General features: G+C 36.3%; 1 protein-coding gene and 1 long non-coding RNA gene across 4 annotated transcripts; one reads left to right on the forward strand and one right to left on the reverse strand.

Annotated features, from left to right (window-relative positions):
- Positions 1-1,895: 1,895 nt before the first annotated feature.
- Positions 1,896-9,997, reverse strand: LOC133714869 (putative ABC transporter C family member 15). Of its 2 annotated transcripts, XM_062141133.1 has the most exons (12): positions 9,847-9,997; positions 6,583-8,936; positions 6,357-6,443; positions 5,325-5,975; positions 4,778-4,942; positions 4,144-4,438; positions 3,646-3,860; positions 3,142-3,447; positions 2,849-2,912; positions 2,518-2,757; positions 2,301-2,406; positions 1,896-2,207 (listed from the first exon to the last, which is right to left on the reverse strand). In XM_062141133.1, the coding sequence occupies exons 1-12, from the start codon at positions 9,848-9,850 to the stop codon at positions 2,204-2,206; spliced, it is 4,491 nt and encodes a 1,496-aa protein (XP_061997117.1). In that variant the 5' UTR covers positions 9,851-9,997; the 3' UTR covers positions 1,896-2,203. The 2 variants fall into 2 exon arrangements, with proteins under 2 accessions (XP_061997117.1, XP_061997116.1); XM_062141132.1 differs by having other exon boundaries at positions 1,896-2,406.
- Positions 9,998-10,203: 206 nt separating this feature from the next.
- Positions 10,204-12,819, forward strand: LOC133717824 (uncharacterized). Of its 2 annotated transcripts, none has more exons than XR_009849964.1 (2): positions 10,204-11,258; positions 12,462-12,819. It is a non-coding gene; the product is annotated as an uncharacterized LOC133717824 (long non-coding RNA). The 2 variants fall into 2 exon arrangements; XR_009849965.1 differs by having other exon boundaries at positions 10,204-11,248.
- The last annotated feature ends 4,979 nt before the right edge of the window (positions 12,820-17,798 follow it).

Here is a 17,798-nt window from a genome sequence, read left to right on the forward strand (position 1 = left end):
ACCAACACCAATAGCCACATGCATAGTTTTGGTGCAGCGCTGTCGACCACGCTGTCCTGATCTAAGCCGTCGCAACCACCATAATGAACTCCCCATAACCACCAACCCACGCAGCCAGAACAATCTGCCCAGAACCTCCATAGCCACTCCGCCATAACGATCCACCCAGACCACCAAAGCCACGTTGCCACAACGATCCGCCCAGAACTGCCATAGCCACACCGCCACTAGTCCTAGAAGTCCCATGACGAAGATGCCATCGCAGGTCGTGGAAGTCCCATGAAGAGACGTTGATTGTATCATGAAGATGAGGAGAAAATTTAACCCATAATGTAAAGTCTATGGGTTCAATTCTCACAACATATGTAAGGGTGGGGGTGGGGGTGGCTTAAGAGTTTTTTTTTTTTTTTTTTAACCATAAGAAAATATTTAATTAATATTTTGATATATAAAGCATTTAATTCTTATTTTATTTTTATGGACTCTTCTTTGTTTTTATTTTATTTATTTATTAATGAAGAAGGGTATAGATGGAAATTTGATGACAAAAATATATAGGGAATGTGCATTAAGTAATTGAGGATGTGTATTGAGTAACAGACATTTTCCCTATATAAAACTTCTCTGAACCTCCTTTTGAACCTCGGATTCTAAAACAAAAAAGAATTCCGAATTAGGTTTTAAACTCCGAATTATTAAGGAATAAATTCCTATTTTTGAAATGAGACCCACTACCATGCTAATTTCCTTTAGTTCTATAATAAACACTAGTGACATATGCGATGCATGTGTTAAACAGTTTTATTTTTATTTTTACTTTTGGGAGAAGAAAAAAGTAGGAAGTTACAACCGTAAGATGTGGGAAGTTATATTTGTAGAAAGTGGGATGAATTTTTTTTTTTTTCTGAATTTTTATTTATATTTATATATTTACTATTTACCATAACACCTCTCATATATTAAAAAATATTTTAAATTAACCTATAGTCTAAGGATATTTACGTAAATTCACATCCACTTTGTTAGTGGGTTCTCTTAATAATAGTATAGATAGGGATGGCAATGGGGAGGGTAGGGTAAGGGGATTAAATTACCATCCCCATACCCGGCTTCATTCTCCATCCCCTTACCCTCCCCAATCCCCGTAATAAGATACTGGGGATTCCCCGTCCCCGTCCCCATTGGGGATTAGGTCCCCATACCCGCCCCAATCCCCGTTAACAATATTACTAATTTATTATATAAAAATTTATACAAATAATTATGGATTGTAAAATATGAAGTTAAAATCGAACATCAAAATTAAATAAATTTCTTATTTCAATCAAGGAAAATTAACATGTTGATAAAGATCTTTTATTAAAAGAATCTTCCTTTTTTTGAACATATTTATTAACAGAATTTAAATATTGACAAAAAGATGAAGTTTACATAAATATTTATTTATAAATAATATCAAATATATATATATATATATATATATATATATATATATATAATAAATAAATAAATATATATTTCAGATAATTTTTATTGGGTGGGTATGGGGATGGGGATCAAAGTACCATCCCCGCCCCGTACCCGATTTCATAATTCGAATACTGGGGATCCCCATCCCCGTTACCCGATTTCCCCCGAATTTCTCCCCATTAGGGTCGAATACCCTATGGGTACCCTACCCTATGGGGATTTTTGCCATCCCTAAGTATAGATAATAGTATAGATATTTGGAAATCAATTCCCACAACTAAGTAAATGTGCAAGTATATGAGAGGAAGAAAACATGTGTGCCCAAAGCTATGTCGACACTGATACAGAGGTAACCTTATTTCTACTGTGCAGTTTACCTTATTTCCACTGTGCAGTTTACTTTTCCAAAAAACAAGTATTCCATGTAAATAAGGATTGCATCAAGTACTCAATTATCAATTGTGCACCAACAATCAATGTTCAATACACCAACAACTAGTTCTGTCACGATGGTTTTTCAAACGTTTTGGGTTTGGAATTCATCACATTCCTTACACAATTTGATGAGGATAATTTGCAAGAAGGTTCTTGGAATTCTTTTATTGGTGAGTGTTCGGCTACTTACGTACTGGTAGAGATGTTGGAATTGGATGTTGATGTTGAACGTGCTTCTAGTTTCATTGCAGAAAGAACTATAACTGCCACTACTTCCATCGGGGTCCAATCAATGCAGTCACCTGTGTTCATATATTTCATGGTACATTATGGTTACAATCCCTGTTAATCTCTCAAACAACTCGAGTCAAGACTAATTTTGTAGATTTGCTGACCGGTTGAAGCTCTGGGATCTCATTGAGTACTCCTTTATGAGTTTAGAAAATAAAGAATCTTCTCTCTCTAGTAGCTTTGCTGGTGTGTCGTATTCTGCAATCCTTCCTGTTTGCACAAAATCATGTGCATGAGTCCTCTAATGTAATGTATGTGGTTTCTGATGTTGCTATATAAGCATGCTTGCATATGTGTGTCTTTGTGCATGTTTATACTTACCGTCACTGAGGACCAAAACGAGATCACTGTCTATAACTGTGTGGATTCTATGAGCTACTGTGACAACTGTTCGGTCTTTGAATTCGTGGCTGATGATCTTCTGTATCACCCCATCAGTTGCAGAATCAACTGATGCTGTTGCTTCATCCAATACCAGAATTCTGCTTTTCTTAAGTAATGCTCTTCCAAGGCAAAGTAACTGTCTTTGACCCACACTCCAGTTTTCTCCATTTTCCGTCACTGTCATAGACTCATGGTTATACAATTTTTAGCCGCTGTATTGCATAAGGACCATCATTTCAATATAACGGTCTAAATTAATGTTTCTGACCTGAGGCTTCCAACTTCTCTTCCTTTGCACGCACTAGATCACCTAGCTGACATTTATCTAAAGCCTGAAAATTTGGAAATTTAGTTTCAATAGAAAATGACACTAGCATAACTGATTATTTTGTTGCTCGTTGAAGGAATGAATGTGTGTTTGTCACATGGTTTAGCTCATTACCTCTTGAATGCGGTTAGATTATTTTTACCAAGAATAGGTATAGAACTAATTATAAAAGTATTTCTCCAACAATCAAAATTCCATACATCAAGTACTGCTTATTAGATAAGAATAATTACCTCCCAAACATCACTGTCAGAGTATTGCTCTAGTGGGTCGAGGTTTCCTCTAACTGTTCCTTCAAACATTGTTGGTTCTTGTGGAATGATGCTGAGTCTTGATCTTAGGTCATGAAGGCCAATTTTGCAAATGTCTAAATCATCAATTAAAATGCTTCCTTCTCTAGGTTCAACTATCCTGAAAAGAGCCTGTATGAGGGTTGATTTCCCACTTCCTGTCCTTCCTACAACACCAACTTTGGTTTTTCCCGGAAATGTACAGTTAATTTTTTTCAGAACAGATGGGAGATGTTCAGCATAACGAATCTGCAAGGCAGGCAAATGCATGTATGATGAGTCTAAGACACTGTTTATTAATTAGGGCAGAAACCAAGAGTAAAGCAACAAATGCTGTTTGATGCAATATTGTCTGTGTGCAGTATGAGTTAAATATCTTCCACATGTCTGATCATTTGGTGTTTATTGTTGAACTCCCTACTATTCAAACTTTTCTATCAGACTTACCTGCAGATTTTTGAAACAAATTGTTCCAACTTGTGGCCAGTTGATTGGTGGCTTGCATTCTTCAATTACAAGAGGTGCTTCACTTGTTAGATTTGAGTACTGCAGAATTCTTTCAACTGAGATCATCTTATTTTCTGCATTGCATATGTTCCATATAATTGAAGCTTGCAAAACATTCAGATTTATTCCATATGTTACCGCCAACCCTGCAATGCCTGTGGGAACAAAAGAAAACAAACCAGTTCTGAATATCTGTTATGTTTATGACTCAAAAGTTTATTTTATCCAACGCAACTTTGTTTTTCTCATTAAGAAAGAGTGAGGTGCACAGCACAGGGTCATATGAATGAGATACATTCTGAATTTCTGATGTCTGCTCCATGATTTTTCCTAGAAAAATTAGTTCTCCTTGGTGCAAAACAAATGATTATTTACCGCTTCCACCTTCAAGATCATGATGGTACGTGTTTAGTTTCTGTGAATGATGTTGATACTCACTTGGATTAATAACTCCTTCAGGTAGAGTCACCAATAGAACTAATGAGAAGCCAAACACAAAGTTTGAGAGTAGATTTAGTCTGAAAGAAAGCCATTCCATTGCTGACACACTATGAAACCATGGCCTTGAGTGGTTGTCAATAAGACTGAGGTTTTCATTACTAAAGCGTTCCTGTTGATCAAAAGCACGGATTGTTGCTGCTCCTGCCAGAGATTCTGCAAAGTGATGGAGGATCGGAGCCCTTTGTATGCCTGATAGCCGCGCCAGTTCTCTTGCTGTTGGTATGTAATATTGCTGAAGTAATCATCATTATATCTCAAGTCAATAATTGAGAGCAATCGCATTCATCCAGAGTGATAGATACACACACACACACACACACACATACAATGGTAGACAACATAGTTTCCATTCATATCATGATTTTTTGGGTGCATTTCAAACTAGTTTATTTTTCTGATATCATGTGTTTAGTAGTATTACATGTTCATCATGACTGAGGATTGAAAAATTAATTATTTAAGTTTTATACAAGTCAAGCTTTTCATTATCTTTGAGTTTTCGGCTTTGCCAAGAGAATTTAGTAATCTTCTGTAGATTGCTTATAGGCTGAAAGGAGATAGAAGCCCTTACCTGATACCATATGCAGACTGCAGTTACCGGAATGAATACGATGAATACTTCCCATGCTACTTGTGACATCACTGCAATGGTCCCTAAAATCTGTATTATAGAGAAAGCGCACCAACCTAATTTGATTGCCATTTCCAAATCTAACACACTTTGATCAGTAGATGCCTGCAAAATAAAATAAAGGGCTTTTACTTTTTGTAAAACACGCACGCACGCACTCATACACACATATGATTAAAGAATCTAAAACAATCCAGTACCACTCAACTCATATTATAAATCATGGATGTAAGATGTCAAGACCTGTATATAGTGTTTTTGGTACTATCAGACTACTCAGACAGTTATATTTCTATTTGTTGACTAATGAAGTATTTTTCTGTTTGCTTCTTCAGTCTGCTTCCTCCAGTTACTATTTTAATGACATCTGATTAGTACTATCAGAGTTTTACTTTTTGTTCAGAAGTACAGTCAGAGTCTGTGTACAATGAATAATTAGTTTTGTTGTTACTGGTGCCTCTAGAGTAATGTGAACTGAATAACTTACTCGGTTTAAGATTCTTCCAGTTGGGGTTGAATCGAAAAATGCCATTGGTGCTCGGAGTATGCTATGTAGCATATTTGTGAAGAACTTTTGTGCTGTTGCAAGTCCTGCTACTGCTATTAGTGATGCTCGCAATAGCACACAAAGTGAACTTCCAATAGCGAGTAGTATATAAGTAAGTAATATGAACTTAATCCCAAATTTTGGCTCCGTCTCAATTGTAGGAGGTGAAGCCCATGCCATCCAATAGTTACTAGCTACCTGCAGTACTTGGAATGATGACTGTGCCAAGATTATGATTGGAACTAGCATACCAGCTTTCACAGTTGTCAAATAAGACCAGTAAACTTCTTTTCCAATGCTTCCTTTCTCTCTCTCTTCATCTTGAACCAATTTTCCTCCTTTTTCAGTAATCTCTATAGAGAGATTATGCTCTGATTTCTGTTGTGTCTGTGGAAGTTTAGCATTTGATGTGGAATCTGTAGAGGATTCATTGTCAGATGTTGGAGTTTGAGTAGTTCTGCTGCTATTTTCAACTGTTAGGATTGACTCTAGAGCTCGGCTATGAGCACCAACCAAAACTTCAAAGCCTATATTTTGTTTTAGAAGCTCTTCAAAGCTTCCAGCTTGTGCAATTTTTCCATCTTGCATCACCTATATTAAAAAAAAAAAAAACACACACACATGTTAGTTCTAGTTTGATACAGATTCCTCACAACTCTAAGAGTCATGGTAGATTCTTAGAATTTGCAACTCCTGAGTTGACTTGACCACGAAGTATACATGTATAAACTTATATAATTTTTTTTCGCAAAAAAAAAAATATCATATATAATTTTCACTGGGATCCTGACTAGAGTTTCCTAATATTGCTAGTAGTCTTCTAATCAGAATATAGGCTTCTCTTACAGTAACAAGTATACCCTTCCAGTCACTGACATTAAGTTTTGTATACTCTCCATAATTCTCTATCTACTTTATAAATGACTAGGTAATAAAGTAAATGCAGGGAAAATTTATCTGTGACTTGCTTACCAGAATTAAGTCGGCTGCTGGGAGAAACTCAACTTGGTGGGTGACATAAAGTGTAGTCTTCTCTTTGAGAATTCCCATCATGCAGTCCTGCAAGGTATAAAAACCATAATAAATTTCAAAATTAAATTGATGATGCTTGAAAGTAGGAGATATTTGATAATAGTATCTACTTTAAAGATGATCCTCATAATATCATTTCTAACACAGGAAGTCCAGGAGGACTAACCTCGAAGAGTTGAGTGCCTGTGTGAGCATCAACAGCACTGAAAGGGTCATCTAGTAGATATATATCAGCATCCTGGTAAACTGCACGAGCAATTTGTATCCTTTGTTTCTGTCCTCCACTCATATTAATTCCTCTTTCTCCAATTTCTGTTAGATCTCCACAAGAGAATAGCTCAAAATCCTTTTCCAATGCACATGCTTTTACAGTTCTGTCATACTTGGCCTTGTCGTATGCATTTCCAAAAAGAATATTCTCCCTGATATTTCCTGTCAGAATCCATGGAGATTGAGGAACATAAGCCTTTGTACCGCTGATTTTCACTGTCCCTGACAACTTTTGAATTTCTCCAAGTATGCATGACAGAAGGCTAGACTTCCCTGATCCTACAGTCCCACAGATTGCCACTTTCATACCCCTCTTCACTTTTAAGTGGATTCCATCAAGAGTTGTGCTGCTTGACTCAATATTCCAGCCAAATTTTCCATTTTCTATTTCAATGGAGTTTTCCATCTGATCTTTTGGAATATGCTCAATGGCATCCTGCTGAATTTCTTCTTCCATGAGATATGAAGCTACTCTATCTGCGGAAACTTTTCCCTGTGCAATCACGTTGAGGACATCAGGTAGATTAAATATAGGATCTTGTAACATTCTGAAGGTGGCTAATGCTGATAAAACTCTCCCTGCTGTGAGGTCTATACCCATCAGCATACAAGCCCAGAAAGTCACCACTGAGATAAATGAGGGTGCTCCCCAAAAGACAGTAGAGCCAATTGCAAACAGTCTTAGTGACTTCCATAGCCAGTCGTACTCTATTTTCCTCAAGCTTTCTAACTTGTGAAGGAACTGACTGTCCCATGCCTGAAGTTTGATGGTCTTCATGTTTCGAAGAATCTCTGTAGTGGCTTTCATCCTGTTGTCCTTGGCTTCCATGATCCTAGACTGGTATCTTTTCTGAAGATTAGTCATTGGGATATTGCAAAGCAGTACTCCAAAAGTTGCTACTAATGCGCCGAAGGAACCCATGCCTAGATTCGTGTGAAGGATATAGATTGCCAAGGAAATTTGAATAGGCATCATCCATATTATGTTTAAGTACCAAATGAAGTCTGTGATTCTTTGGATATCTACACTCATATAGTTGATGACCTCTCCACTGTTGTGGCTTTGGTGGGATTGGCTTGATAGATGTAAGCCTTTCTTGAAAATTTGAGATATCAGAGCAGCTCTAAGGCGAAGGCCTAGCTGTCTTGCCCCAAATATCCATTGCCTCTGTGCAATCGTTTCAACCATCTTGGCTCCTAGAAAGGCAACTGCAAGAATGTAGCCACTCCCTGAGCTTCGAGTTTTCTTCTCTGTCAAAAAGTTTACGAAGTCATTAATGAGATATGGTCCAACATATGATGCTACAGCATATATTGCAGCAAACATAGCATTAATTGCTGCTTTCTTCCTGATAAATAAATAAATTGTCTTGTAGATTTCTGGATTTGTGGTTCCATCTCTCTCCTTAACATGTTTTAGTCTCTCATCATATGAGTGAGACAGATATTCAGCTGAGTCTTTGATGTCAAGAGCTGGGACTTCTTCCTGGTCTAGGGGTTTCTTGATTCCAAGAGAAAACAAGGGGTTGAGCCAAGAGAATGTGATGAGTTGGAGAAGAGTAGCTTTTCCATATGGAGATTGTTGTCTTCCTTCTGTATGTTTATCACCTTTTCCACTGAGAAGTGGTTCGGTGATGCTATCTGGGACGGTGAAGGTTAGTCCTGTCTTCCCTTGTATTGAAATACCAAACAGGCAGGTGGATGCAAGGAGACTCAGGAAGTCAGAATAATCTTGTAATCGAAGCTGGCCATGGTATGTGATTTGGAAATATGTATCAACAGCCACAGAGATGATGGACAAGATAAAGCTGCAAAGCCACCATGCTCTTAATAGCCAAGGGAACTTGATGGACTTGATATTCACAAGCCGGTATACTGCAACTGATGATAGTCCCCATGATACCACTTGCATGCCCTCTGATGAAAATGTGGGAACTTTATGATTGCAGTATGTAAAACTTCCATTTACCAGCAACAGCACCACTATGAAATGAGTTCCCATCAGTAAAAGGCAACAAGCTATTGTAGTCTTGTAAAGGGTGCTGAATTGCGTGCCAATGCCAGTGCCATTGTTCTCCGTGCTTTGGTCTGTGAACGTAGTTCTTTGTTTGCATATTTGACCCATGTTTTTTTGTAAAAAATGCAGTACTATGATGCCAAGGAAACCAAGTTGCATAACTATGCTGATGTGCTCATACAAGCAGGGAAAGTTTTGCTGGAGCCATTCTGTCTGAAATTCAAGCCGGAAATCTGTCACACATGATAAAAATCAAGTTGAGGACTGCTTCTTTCCAATAGCTAGTAACCAATATCATGATAAGTTTGTAGAAAACTGAATTTTAGTTGTTCTTGACACATAGTAATTTTGTAAAACTACATGAACTGTACATCCAAGTTCTGACTAGCTAGTTCCTTATGACTATAAGAATTCCTCTATGTAAGCACGTTACAAGTTGCAACTTACAATTAGAAACTTCTTTAATCTGTACAGTATATGTTTCTGATACATCCTTTACTGACTCGAAAGTTCCGCCTCATTTTTTGTATATCAATTTTACTATTATTACAAGTATACAATTCTGGGGCCTTTGTGAATCTAACTCAGCAACTACTTACAAAAGTAAACCAAATAGTGGTGGATCATTTTCTCTATATGTAGTTACCACATAATTTTGATTAATTCTTTTGCATGTGTAAGAGTACTTGGACACCAATAGCTATCATATTGAAGCTAGCTAAGATATGATCACAAGGGTCCTTCAATAAAAATTATAAATTTACATTGTGTTTCATTTTCTTGTGATGAATTTATATATGATGCAAATTTATGTTGTAATTAGAAGGATGAAAAAAGGACACAAGGGTCCTTGACCAAGAAGAAGAAAACATCACAATTATAGAATTGTACCTCAAGGAAAAACCTCATTCTGTACAGAATCAGAAAAAAAAAAGAAAAGGAATGAATGAAACCGAACTACTTGGCCTTTGTTGATATCACCAAAAGTTGGGAACAAGAACTACAGCTAGAAAGGCAAGAAAAAGACCAGGAAGTAAAGCTAGATCAAAATTTAACATAGTTCCTCTACTTTTAAAGCAAAATACACCCTCTTTGGTCATGCCTGTAAATATATGAGTCTGTTTTAAGAGATGAAAAGCTTACTCATTGCTCTGCGTCTCTCCAGCTTGTACCTTCAGCCACCCTGGCCTCCTTCTAGTTTTGCTGACTTCAGGATTCCCAGACTAGTTATATGATGAGTCCTCCTGGGAATTTTTTTCCAAGAAGAGATTGGAATGTACTAAGAAAATGAATGAATATATGTGTTGCTTTCTTAACTGCCTTGTCTTTTACGCGTGCATAATACTAGAAATTGTGGGCCTTTTGTCTTTTAAATTTTTAGGGGTTTAACAAAATGAACAGTGAATTGACGGTTATGCCCTGCATTTTTCTGGTCTTTTGCTTGATTGCCCCCCTACAGGTGTTGGCTGCAAGTGAGGCCGTGTTGCTCTGCGTGTTTGCTCTGGAGAAGGACACATCTTCATTCTTTGTTCTTCAATTTGAAACATTCAGTATCGATTTATCTGTTTTCGGTGTTGGGGGCTTTAATTTGGGATTGGGTATCTGGGCTTTTGTTCTTTGGTGGTTTGCAAATTTGTTTATTGGGTTTTGATATTGATAATTTATGGACTGAGATGATTTTCGATTTTGTGTGGATTACAGAAAGGTTGGGACTGGTTTTCTTTGTTTGTATGTGCAAACTCACTCTAAATCTTTGTATGTCTCTGATTAGGGGGTTTGGGTGATGCAGAGGTTGCTGAAATTGTTATTAATTTTGGAGCTTCTGGATTTTCGATAAGGATGAATGCACTATCAACACAAGCTGTCTGAGGTTTTTGTTTTGGTGTTTCAATTGTGCTAAATTCTGGGTTTTGGGCAGTCAATTATAGAATCAATCATTGGGTTATTTCAGTAGTGTTGAAAGGTTTTAGTTCTTTAATTCTGTATTGGATGAATGTAGCGGAAAATGCTCATTTAGTATTGTATGAGGTTCAGCTAGGGTTCTTGCAATTACTTCCACAAATAGTTGAATATGATTTACGTCTTGCTGTGAATTTATTGGGATTTTGTAATTGAGGTTTGTAATAATAATAAAAAAAAATGATTAAGCAAAATGAAGCATTTAGAGACTACAAATCAAAATTTATTGGGACTTTGTAATTGGGCATGTTATTGATTGTAGTGTGTCTGTGTTTTTCCTCCATATTATTGATTGACTACACCTGTTTTTAGCTTTACAATATGCTATTAAGTGAGCCTTTTTCCTGTTGAAATTGGAATTGACTATGGTTCAGTTTCAGTTTTTAGATCTGAATCAGATTGGTTTCCTTTTTACTGAATTGGAAATTCATGCAAATTTTAATACCATATGCTCAGTTTTCTATTATTAATGTTATGGTTTCATTAACTATTCTGCATTTTCTTTGTGTTCAAGTGCAGGTTTTTGGTGCTAGGCTTCTTTTGGATTTCTTGCTTTTGGTCCAAGAAACTTGCTGATCAGTTTTATGTAATTTTCGGTCAGCAATTAAGACTTTAGTGACCCTGTTTGAGAGTCTTATAAAAAATTATTAGTTCTAGGTTTGTTTAGAAATGGAAGCTTAATAGACATAGGTTTGTTTAGAAAAATATTGAAAGCATCTTAATAAAACTAAATTAAATAACCATTTCAGATTTGTTTAATTCTTTGTACTATCAGGAAGATACCCATCAGTTTTCTGTTTTGATTTTAGTAATATAACAATGTCTGCATCTGGTAGGGATTTCAACAAACAAGCGTAGTTAACAGTACTATGTACTTTGGTTTCTAATTTTTGGATTGATGCCTTTTGCTTTCTTGGGAAGTGTTAGCATTTATTCCAATTAATTTGTGGTTAGCTAAATCAATTGTTCACTTCTCAATGTTTTTTTATGAATTCATATGCCTGCATTTTCTACCTTTAGGCTTCAGAACAAAACAAACACTGAAACTGAAATGTGTTATTGCATTGATTGCATGAATAACGCTGTGTACAACATATTCACAGTATGTTGGGGTATGTACGGTTATGGGTTTAGGAGTTTAGTGTTCTTATTTAAAACGACTTACAGAAATGGTCAGCTTAATCAGGTATAGGCCCTTTCAAAAATAAAAGAATTTGGTATGTAGTAGCAGCAAAATCTTATTGAACATCGTTTTGGATATAATAGGATTTCTGTGAAGGTTCAATTTATATGCATCCAGACTTTGTCTTTGGATAGGAAAATTGAGAGCTAATAGCTTTATATGGGTAGTTTTTTTTTTTGCCAGGTTTATGGATTGTTAAGCATTTCTTAACAAGTATAGGGCAGAGAGCTTTAGAAAAGTTTTAGATAATTGGTGGTGAAATTTTTCAAAAAGAAAGAAAAAATGAAAGAACTTCTGCCTTTTTTTGACATTAGGGTAAAATATTGTGAAAAGGCACTCCTGGTAAGTGTAGTTCTGTCCTTAATTGGTTCTGCTTCTTACATTTAAGAATGTCTTTGGTTATTTTAAAATGGTGTTATCTATTTGGGCAACCCTATTGAATGGCACTGATAACATGTTAAGCTTCTTTCAATCTCTAAAATTGATCAAGTATCCGCTAGCTGTACAACTTTTAACGAGTATCTGACCTCTTTATTGGTCCTTCTACGTAAACCTTGAATAATGTATAGTGTTATGATTTGATATGAAAATTATCTCATAAACTTCACTTTTGCAGGCTTACATTCCAGAAGTTCCAGCAGACTGGTTGAGCTTAAAGGACTAGACCAATTGATATGGAATGGAAGGTTTTTAGTATTTTTGCAGGGATTTTCTTTTTTGAATCGACCCCTACAATTTCTTAGTCACCAGCCTAAGCCCTCACTTATTTACCATAGTACTTAGTTCAGTACTATGACCAATTGGTTGAGACACCAGATTTTGGAAAATGTGAAACAATACCATTTGTAGGTATGTAATGTATTTAATATTTGTAAATATTGTATTATTAAGCTGAACATATTAATAATATACTTGCAGCATCGCCCATAATATACCCGCAGCATCGCGCGGGCTGCAATGCCTAGTTATATTACTATTTAGAGCTTACGTACATACAAAATATAAAAAAAACCCATAGTGCTGCAAATAATATATGTCCACATTTCTGCACATGATACAACTCCAAACATCTTTCTTCATTCTTTTGCATATATAGAAGCACTTTGAATGGTGGTTAGCTAAAGAAAGTTTGGCTTATTGATGGAGATGATCTAGTACGTACTCCAATAACTTTGTATCCTATCTAAGCTATCCGTATATATGGTCCTGCAATATTAGGGTGACAGAATTGACTAGCTATAAGCTTGTGCATCCTTCTCGATACATACATATAATATACTATATATATGTTTTTTTTTTAATTGAGATCAGTTCCTCAAAGACTTTCTAGGCGCCCCAGAGACTAATCCATGTATATATATATATGGTCCTTCTAGTGAGAGATCATTTTTTTAAGGGATCGCTTATTAGACCCACTTAGCTTTTTGATCACATATTCACATCTCAACCGTTCAGTTTTTAGGTATATATGAGTAGATCACTTATGTAAATTTTCAGCAAAATTGATGATCGTTAAGGTATCGAATTGGATTAAATCAATTGGCGAACTGAATCTGTCCAACCTGAACCTTTCATTTCATAATTGTAAATCGCAATTATGAATGCCTTAATGATTATCAATTTGGCTGAAAATTTGCATAGATGATTTACTCATATATACCTAAACACTGAACGGTTGAGATGTGAATATGCGATCGAAAAGTGGGTCTAATAAGCGATCCTTTAAAATGGCCAAAAAAAGGGATCCCTTACTAGAAGGGTCCTTATAGACACACACACACACACATACACACACATATATTAGGACCTAAAAACTGAACGATCGAAACACCAAAATGCGATCAAAAAGTGGGTCTAATAAGGGATCCCTCAGTGGAATTGCACTATATATATAGCTATCCTAATGAGGACTAATTGAGTACTTTTGACTCACTTTTCGATCACATTTCCACAAATCAATTGTTAAATATTTAGATATTTATGTGTAAGTCATTTATATAATTTTTCAACCAAATTAAAAATCATTAAGACATTCATAATCGTGATTTATTAGTTATAAACATGAACGGTTCATATTTGATAGATTTGGTTCGTCCATTGATTTGATCTAGTTCGGTAGCTTAATGATTAACAATTTTGAAGAAAATTTTCAGAAGTGATCTACTCATGCATACATAATTATCTAATGGTATATTGATTTACCGTATTGTAATCGAAAAGTGGGTCTCCCAAACCGTTAATTAGAAAGTCTTCAACTAGTCCTCATTTTAGTGATCCTCAATAGAAGGGCTTCATGTGTGTGTGTGTGTAAGTCTCTAGGGCCCCATATGAGTTGATTTAGGTCTGATTCATATATCAATCTGATCGACCAGACATTACATTATAGACTTGTCCTGTTAAGATTCATGAACAACAACATCGCGGACCATTTGACACACGTGCCACTTACTATCTCGCTGTCCAAATTCATAGAATGTAAGCCCTACATGCAATCATGCACATTGAGTTTTGCTTTTTGGGATTGGCTGCATTCACTCTTTAATTTACAAAACTCTTTCCGCATAATTTACTCTTGTGAGTAACTCCAACAATTTCTCAATATTTTGATTTTTCTCTATTTTAGGGAAAAATGAGCATCTTTTGCTCTAACAGATTTCTTTATAACTATTCCCATTTTAGAGATAGTGAGGAAAGAGAAAACAAAATTCCCTAAATTTACAGCAATCTCTAAAATTTAAGAAAGAATTACGGAGATTTGAGAGATTGCTGTAAAATAAGGAATCTGTTTAAGTTGGAGAAGAAAAATTGCTTAAACATTTGACTTTTGCTTCCCTATAATACAAAATTATAAAGAAGGTATCAGAGTTGCTCTAAGTTGATTTGATTGAGGATATGCATCATGGAGGGTATGAACTCATCATTAAGATTAGATCTACGATTCAATGTTAATCGATCACAAAAGACAACCTTTAATTTATACACTCTAGCTAAATAGCTATATATCTGCTCTTTCAGGCAAAAAGAAAAGAAAAAAAAACACACTACCTGCCTTTCAAATTCAATAATGTAGCGCTTAAAGCTTTGGTGAGTGAGTGAGTTGCAGTTGGATGAAAAATGTGTGCTATAAAAATAATTCCTTGATTTGCTATTAACATTATCCCGGGCACTTTTTCGAGTCTTCAGTCGGATCATTTGACCAATAAACTCAAGCAGGGCGTCCTCTCAATTATTTAGCCAAAAAGAAAGTATTTTAACTTACAAAAGCAAACAACAAACTTTGTGCCCCAAGAGAGCTACGAAAGACAGACCTAGCTCACTTTTTCTTTGGTTTGTAGCCAATTAGTTAATTAGTGATTGTCTGAGAAAAAGTTAATTACATCAATTAATTAATAGTGATTTAATTAACTAAATTATTTCAGTGATCCTTATCAATCAGTGCTACTATAAATAGATTAAGAACTAAACGACAATGTTTCCAAAAGATTATTAAGCACTAAAAGAGACTAATCCATGTTAGTATTGATGTGCATGAGGGCTACTGATCCGAGGGTTTTGAATATTTTGTTGGCACGGTATTGCAAATATGTAAAGAAAGCCAAAATATATGAGCCTACACTAATTGATAATACTTTTATATACTTGAAGGTGAAGGTGCGTGGTAGGTGGCTATGATATAATTAACAAGTAAATTGATTAATAGTGCATGCAGTCACAGTCGACGTGGTAGATGACTTATTTTATGTTTATGGAATTCTCTGAGGGAGATGGAGTCATGGAGAAACATATAATTGAATGTGGAATATTATCATGAGAAAATTATACAAACAGTATCCGAATTAAAGCTTACTCTTAACTTCAGTACCTGACCATGCAAAACTATCACTTTGGTACCCCAAGTTTGAAGCCCGACTCAAGAATGGTACACACCGTCCATAACAGGGTTAAGTCTCTTGCTGTGTGGCAAACCATGAGGGGTAATTGGGTAATTTCGTTACCCATCTATCTCCTTCACCTGTTCTCCGCGCAAGACCCATTTCGCTTCACCTGAGCACCACTGCAGAGCCGCCAAAACCACCGATCTCCAACTGATTTGTGCGGCAACTGAAATACTCGAGCTTGGGCAGAAGGGTTTTCTCAAAATTGGCTGTAAGAAATTGCGGGCGTGACCTAAGAACCTAAGCGATTTGGGTTTCAAAGAAGCCATGGTTTCTGAAATGGGCCAAAACGGAGTCTGCTCTTGCTACGGAGCGCAACTTGACCCGCTTAGATACTGAAAATGCTCCTTCCGGTGATAACCCACATGAGTTTATCAAGTAATTCACTGTGAAATTCTCATCTTGTGAGGTGATGATGTGTGTGCAGAGAGATTATGATTTTGATGAGAAAAACATGAGGGTGGTCGATCACCCACAATAAGTGTTCTACTTTTGGAAGCAAATGGGAAAGATAACGTTGAACAACCCAACCTGAGGATCTTCTTCAGGTTGTGCAGCACTACCATATTCGATGTCGATGACAGTGACCAATTTCTGGTGGAGTGGCCAGATAAGGCTCGGAGCTGGTGGAGTGGGCTCTGATTAGGGTGTCGTACATGTAGGTGTTGGGGGTCTGGACTTAGTTGAAGAGGAGAGAGGCGTATCGGAGATTGCCGAAGCCGGAGAGTGCGCAGAAGGCAATGAGTTTGCTGACGGCGTAGTTGTTGAGGTAGAGGCCGTGGGTGATGAAGACGGCGTGGGTGGGTTTGAGTGTGCGCATGTTGGTGCAGCATTAGGCTAAAGACATGCGCCTCTTCCATTCTTGGATTCTGGTGTAGACCAGTTGCTTCATATGCGTCTACTGCATTCTGGGCGTGCGCAATGGAACGGTGTTTTTGGTGTTAAAAAAAAGAAAAAGAAAAAGAAAAAGAGTTAGACCAAATTATCCCTCAAAATATGTCACGTCGTTAGCTAGTTAACACCGTCATAGACGACGTGTATGAATGTTGAGTCGGGTTAGAAACTCTGGGTACCAAAGTGATAGTTTTGCATAGTCGGGTACTGTAGTTAAGAATGAGCCTCAGTTTGGGTATTGTTTGTATAATTTTCTCTATTATCATTCCACTTATGATACATTCATTTTGTGTTGGTGTTTTTGTTTGTTACATACAACATCGAAGTCCTAGCTTATTAACTTATTGTTTGTCAAACCACAATATGTTATTTAGTGATCTGACAATAAAATGAGTGCATAATTCGAATTCTTGATTTTAACTATATATTTTTTTTTTTTTTGATCAAAGAAGAACTTCATTAATAATGAACTGCTTACAACGAGTTTTAGGCGACATCTCTGAACAAGAAATGGCCTCTAGACTTCACACTGGAACTCTATAATGACTGACTCTAAACTTGCACTACAACTGTATGACAAAGACAAAAAGCGCAGGAGCAGTGAATCCTTGACATCTCACCTCTCGTCCAGCCAGTAAGAACTCTAGAACTAGACAACTCACTTGTGTCGACACTAAACTCACCAACCAGAGTCCTCCTAACCAGCTTTGGATCGACCAAGTCAACACTCATGGTGACCTAAACTCAACCAAAAGTATTGCCGGACATTCAGACCTGGGACTAAAGAGAACACCATCACTAACATCAATTACTTTCATACGTGCAATATGACAATTTTAAAAATAACTAAAGAGTTAAGATAGAAAGTCTGCTAAAGATACTAAAAATTATGGGTAAAAACTCAAAATCGTACATGAGTTATTGTGAAAGGTACTTTTTGGTACCTATGAATTTTTTTTAACTGGAATGGTACTTGAAGTATTGCTCCATTACCAAATATAATATTTCCGTTGACTTTTTTTGTTAAAGTTGCCTACGTGATATGCATTTTTTGGTTTAAAACTCAAAATGGTACCCGAACTATTGTAAAATGTATTTTTTGGTACCTATAAATTTTTTTTTAC

The sequence above is a fragment of the Rosa rugosa genome, chromosome 6, assembly GCF_958449725.1.
Source record: "Rosa rugosa chromosome 6, drRosRugo1.1, whole genome shotgun sequence".
Lineage (NCBI taxonomy): Eukaryota > Viridiplantae > Streptophyta > Magnoliopsida > Rosales > Rosaceae > Rosa > Rosa rugosa.

Excerpts from the sequence above, each read along its gene's own strand:
- LOC133714869 (XM_062141132.1), bottom strand. Across the intron at positions 5,976-6,356 it reads CAGCAGCCGACTTAATTCTG|GTGATGCAAGATGGAAAAAT; the intron begins GTAAGCAAGTCA and ends TTTTTAATATAG. Across the intron at positions 2,758-2,848 it reads AGAGAAGTTGGAAGCCTCAG|TGACGGAAAATGGAGAAAAC; the intron begins GTCAGAAACATT and ends AGTCTATGACAG.